The sequence below is a fragment of the Oryza brachyantha genome, chromosome 1 (genome assembly GCF_000231095.2).
Source record: "Oryza brachyantha chromosome 1, ObraRS2, whole genome shotgun sequence".
NCBI lineage: Eukaryota > Viridiplantae > Streptophyta > Magnoliopsida > Poales > Poaceae > Oryza > Oryza brachyantha.
Window position 1 is genome coordinate 19,203,531 of NC_023163.2, and position 5,179 is coordinate 19,208,709.

Sequence of the window (5,179 nt, forward strand, 5' to 3'; positions counted from 1 at the left end):
CTGACATTCATTATACATAACCATGTCGTCTTGTGTGCTCGCCGATACATCAAGACATTGTCAAGCACACCACAGATCGCTAATCTTTGCCCCGAGACAGCACAGTACACGGACGAATAGCATTTAGCCCTCAGGTCCACATATATAGGCCAGTACCTTGTGTCCAACCAAACCTTGGTCCATTGCAAAGAGACCCACGAATTCGCGGTGAAGGTGTTGTGTGGACAGATGATCGATAATTGCATGGACCATGCATGCACGATGGCCTCGCTTGGATCACAGTGCCATCCATGTGGTTCGGGGCTTCGCTTTTGCAGCTCACAATAATGCAGCCTCGTGACACATCATATGATGTCAACAAACAGGGTAGAGTACATCTGTACATGGATACAGTATTACAGTTGCTGCAGTCAGTAAAGCTACCGGATCCCCGAAACCTTTGCGGATTTGCCAACAGGAGCAAAGTACATGCACAAACAGAACTGGCAGTCGTGCTCCAGAGGAAAAGAAAACGACGAGGAACTTTTACTCACCGTAGGCCACCCTGATGAATTGTTAGTCGATTTGAAGCCCAAAGTAACACGAGGAAACAAGCATCGAGCACAGGAGGCCCAATACGAGCCCACGAGAAACCTAGACGAGACGAGCAAGGCGCGAATCATCACACGATCATATGGAGCTAAGATCAAGAAGACCAATGGATGGAACGAACACCAAGGCACCAAAGCAGCAAACATTTGGCCACGTCTCTGAGACGGCTGGACCCGACGCGACACGCCAACACGAAGCTGGGCTCTCTACTAAAAGTGCTACGTCGATCTTCTCCTTCAATTTACACGGGAAGGCCCATCATATTTGTTGTGCCCCTAGAACGCCGCGGAGGGGCGGCGAGGGTGGAACGGCGAGGAGCCGGCGGCGGCTGACGACGGAGGGCGCGCGACGGGCGGGCCGGTGGCGGCGGTGATGCGCTCGCACCGGGGGCACATGGTGAGCGCGGACGCCGGGAGCGGCTGCCGGGTGTGCGGCGAGAGCACCGTGGGCGGGGCCACCCGCATCGCCCGCAGCTCCTCGACCTCCCGCTGCAGCCGGCGGTTCTCCTCGGTCAGCGAACCGAAGCAGCGCTTCAGGTACTCGCACTCCATCTCCGTCTGCTTCAGCTTCGTCCTGCACGCACAACACAAGTCGCGAGCTCCCATCACTTTCTGTCACGTCCGTACGTACTATAAGCGCAAGTAGAGTATTAACAAACGCGCGCGAGATGCTTTACTTGCTTAAGTTAACTGCGGAACATTACTATTATCAGCATAGTTCAGTACTGATTGCAGCCTTGCAGGGTGTTTAAAAATAGCAGAATGAACTAGAGTAGCTACTCAATTTGACCTTAGGCGTCCATTCCAATATCATTGTCACCTCGACGGCGACGTAGAGTGAAGGCAATGGTCTTTGTAGGGATGGATTGAAATGGATTGGCGTTCGGATTACAAGTTGTACCCAGCTTCACGGGACGTGTTAAACTAGCTACTAGGGTCAAAGTTACAGATATATAGCTGTAGCACGTGCCCGATTAGTCCACGTGCCGGCGCCATTGGAACAAGCAACTCGCTTTTTTAATTATGGAATCAAACTGAACGAGTATCATGGAGTAATCTACGCGATCTAGCACAATTCATAAGTGATGATGGAACTGACCACACTTTATCAGGCTAGAGAATCTAGCTAATTGTTTGTTGTCCCACATCTTGGATGCACTACAAGTTTCAAGATGGATACCTAAGGATCCTTGTCACCTTAGTGAGGGAAAGATCCATAATTTTGTTGGAATGATGGGTTCATTGTGGTCCTGCTAGTATTAAACCTGTGTTGCACCAATCCTAAAATCAAGTTAAATAGTATAGCCAACTACTAACTCAAATTCATCTATAGTCAATCAAATAGCCAATTCATACAATAGTTACCTACAAAACATCAATACATGTCATACACATATTTTATCTTAGACACATGTGCAGCTGGCTACAAATTAGTAGCTCACCTCTCTTCTCTCTCCCCTCTTATCTCTTTGAAATATGCTTATAGCTGGCTTATAGTCTGCTATTGTACCTAGTCTAATCAATCTATGCTTACGTAGGCTATAATGCAATTATGCAAATTTGCAAAGAAACGATCTGTAGTGGTCGCTTTCAAGATCATCATTTAGCATAAGCTGGATAACTGGATTGACTGCAACGCTAATGCCTTTTGTCGTTTGTGAAGTTTTGTCACGTGAATAATTTCAAACGCCACTTCCAAATATGACTTAGGTGGTGTTTAACGTTTAACCGAATGTCGGAAGGGGTTTTCGGACACGAATGAAAAAAAAAATTTCATGGCTAGCCTAGAAACCGCGAGACGAATTTTTGAGCCTAATTAATCCGTCATTAGTACATACTGGTTACGGTAGCATTTATGACTAATCATGAATTAATTAGGCTCAAAAGATTCGTCTGAAGATTTCTTCTATAACTGTGCAATTAGTTTTTTGGTTCATCTATGTTTAATACTTTATTTAGGTGTCCAAAAATTTGATGTGATATTTTTAGAAAAAAAATTTGGGACTGAACAAGTCCTTGACATACATATGATTAGTACTATATTCTGGACACTTCATCACATTCTCGTGTACAAGTCTTTGCCTTGGTATGTACAGAACCTAACTAAGCTATTTATAGCGAGAGATAGTACGCCATATGGTAGTGTATTGACGACTGAGGAGTAGATTCTACTGAAATGATAAATCAAGATTGTGTGTTTACCTTGCCCTACGGTTCTGAAACCAGACCTCCACCTGCCTCGGCCGCAGCTTCAGTTTGATAGCCAAGGCCTCCTTTTGCTTCTGCAGAGGATACATTTTCCAAAACATTAAATTGCTTGCCATTACACATGCAGGTTTTCAGGTTCAGAGTATCTCAGTATACTCCATATTGTAAGGGTCGTAATAAATTGGAGTAACACCCCTGCTAGTCAAACGGGCCTTAACTGACACTAGTTACTATATACTCTACTGTACTTTAATATACGTAAATACCAATATATTACTGCATAAAGCCCACGTTATACTGCATATATAGTTCTGCTAGTACTTCAGTACACATTTTTATGCAGCATCTAGTGCACCTGTTCGTTATATACTCTATTGGATGTACAATCCGTAAATACCAGTAAACCACTGCATAAAACAAACGTTATGCACTTCATTAGAATTTTTATGAAGCATATAATGTAAATAATTAATTACTCTAATGTGTTGTGTATTGTATGATGTTTTGATCGTAACTAAATTTATAATATATTAATGAATATTTTTTATATATCTCTAGATTTATTGCATGACATGAATCCAAAAAATACAGAACTTTTTATTAACATGAAACCGAGGTAATACTAGGAACAAGATAATACAAGTTGTACAACTCTATAGTGTCTCACGGGGTGTGACGTGTGTGGGAGAGAGGTGCCTCCTCTCCTTTTTATAGTTGCGAGGTTGCGCAGACAGACACCCAAGTATTAGTAGTATATAAAGTTCCGTAAAAAAAACAATTCTTCGGTTTTTGTGTCAATCTATTTTATTTAAAAAATTTTAAAAAATTAAAAAAAATTAGTGAGTACTATTTATAATTTATCATCTAATAAAAACAAAAATATCAATCAAAAAATTTAAATAAAATAAAGACTAAAAATTGTATATAAAAAGTAAAAAATTGATTTATTTTGGGACGGAGAGAGTATCTCCCTCGCAAGGACCATATCATCAAGCACCGAGCAATTATGGAGGAGTACCATCCAATGATCGATGGTCCTCCGAATCCATTACTCGGAATCAATTCATATACACCACGCTCTTTCAATGTCCAACACTCCAACAGCAGGAGTACTCCACTTCAAGACCCAAATCCACACGACAGTTAGTACGAACCAGTGAGGACTGTGTCATAGTGGTAGTACTAGTATGATCTAAGGAACACAAAGCACTAATTCTATCAAGCATTATTAGATTCTGATGCAGGTACATGTACCCAGTGTGAGGCGCATATGCCCGTGCTGGAAATTAAACTTGAAGAAATGCAGCGAGAAGAATGGCAGGGCGGCGAAGTTGCGAGGAGGGGTGCAGTAGTGCACTGCAAAACTGACCGGCGTGAGGGTGTGGTTGAGGCGGAAGCTCTCCTCGAGGAGGCGGGACTGCTCCTTGGAGAGGCGGAGCTTCTTGGGGCGGTGGGGCCCACCCACGCCCCTCTCCTCCTCGTCCTCCTCCACGCTGCCCATCGGGAACTCCTCCTCCTCGCCGCCGCTCGCCGGCTGGTTGATGTCCAGGTCCCTCATGTTGCAGCCGCCACCGCCACCGCCGTTGTTGTTGTTGTTGCTGTTGCTGTTGCAACCAGCCCCTTCTGCAAAGAGCACAATATTAGGTTGCCGTGAAAGTTGCACGGTTGCATTGCAACCCACCAGAGGAGCAAGAACCAGAAGCGAACGTCAATGAAGCCCCAGAGGCCCAGACTAGTTCAGCCTCCATACCAAGAAAAATAATTCTGAAGACCATGCATAATATGCGTTGGCCTCTTGTTCCCGACGAAAAAGATCAGCACACGCATGTCTGTAGGATGGAGACACAGCTAGGAAGATGGTGGTCTCACGAGCTTACCTGAACCAGAGGAGGAGCTGAGGCCGGGGACAGCCATGGTGAGCTCCAGGCCGGACGGAGAAGTGGCCCCCATCGCAAGCCAATGCAGAAGCAGGAGCAAGAAAAGGGCAGGGAAGGCAAAGGCGGAGGGAGACAAAGACAGGTTGAAAAGGAGTAGAAGCCTGGGGAGGCGTTATATAAGGCCAAGGGGCGAGGCTGCCAGATAGAGGCATGGACACGTTAGAACTTTTAAGGGCTGTTTGGGGTAACGGGCTAAAGTTTAGCCCATTGTCTCATTGAAGATTTACACACTTATTATAAATAATAAATGTAGGCTATTAATAAAACTCATGTATAATTTTGGATTAATTCGTGCGACGAATCTATTGAGTCTAATTAATCCATGATTAGCCTATGTGATGCTACAGTAAATATGCTCTAATTATAGATTAATTAGGCTTAAAAAAATCGTCTCGTGGATTAGCACTTATTTATGAAAAAAATCGTCTTGTGGATTAGCACTTA

At 44.2% G+C, this 5,179-nt stretch overlaps 1 protein-coding gene across 1 annotated transcript; it reads right to left on the minus strand.

The window, feature by feature from the left end:
• Positions 1–377: 377 nt before the first annotated feature.
• LOC102703729 (homeobox-leucine zipper protein HOX3) lies at positions 378–4,805 on the minus strand. The gene is made up of 4 exons (XM_006644363.3): positions 4,676–4,805; positions 4,168–4,421; positions 2,793–2,872; positions 378–1,164 (listed from the first exon to the last, which is right to left on the minus strand). Exons 1-4 carry the CDS (start codon positions 4,746–4,748, stop codon positions 867–869), a joined length of 705 nt encoding a protein of 234 aa, XP_006644426.2. The 5' UTR covers positions 4,749–4,805; the 3' UTR covers positions 378–866.
• Positions 4,806–5,179: the final 374 nt, after the last annotated feature.

Bases quoted from the DNA above. Each gene is read 5' to 3' on its own strand.
- LOC102703729 (XM_006644363.3), bottom strand. From the start codon at position 4,748: ATGGGGGCCACTTCTCCGTCCGGCCTGGAGCTCACCATGGCTGTCCCC. The intron at 4,422-4,675 runs GTAAGCTCGTGA...TGCTCTTTGCAG, and splicing joins CAGCTCCTCCTCTGGTTCAG to AAGGGGCTGGTTGCAACAGC. The intron at 1,165-2,792 runs GTAAACACACAA...TTGTGCGTGCAG, and splicing joins TTTCAGAACCGTAGGGCAAG to GACGAAGCTGAAGCAGACGG.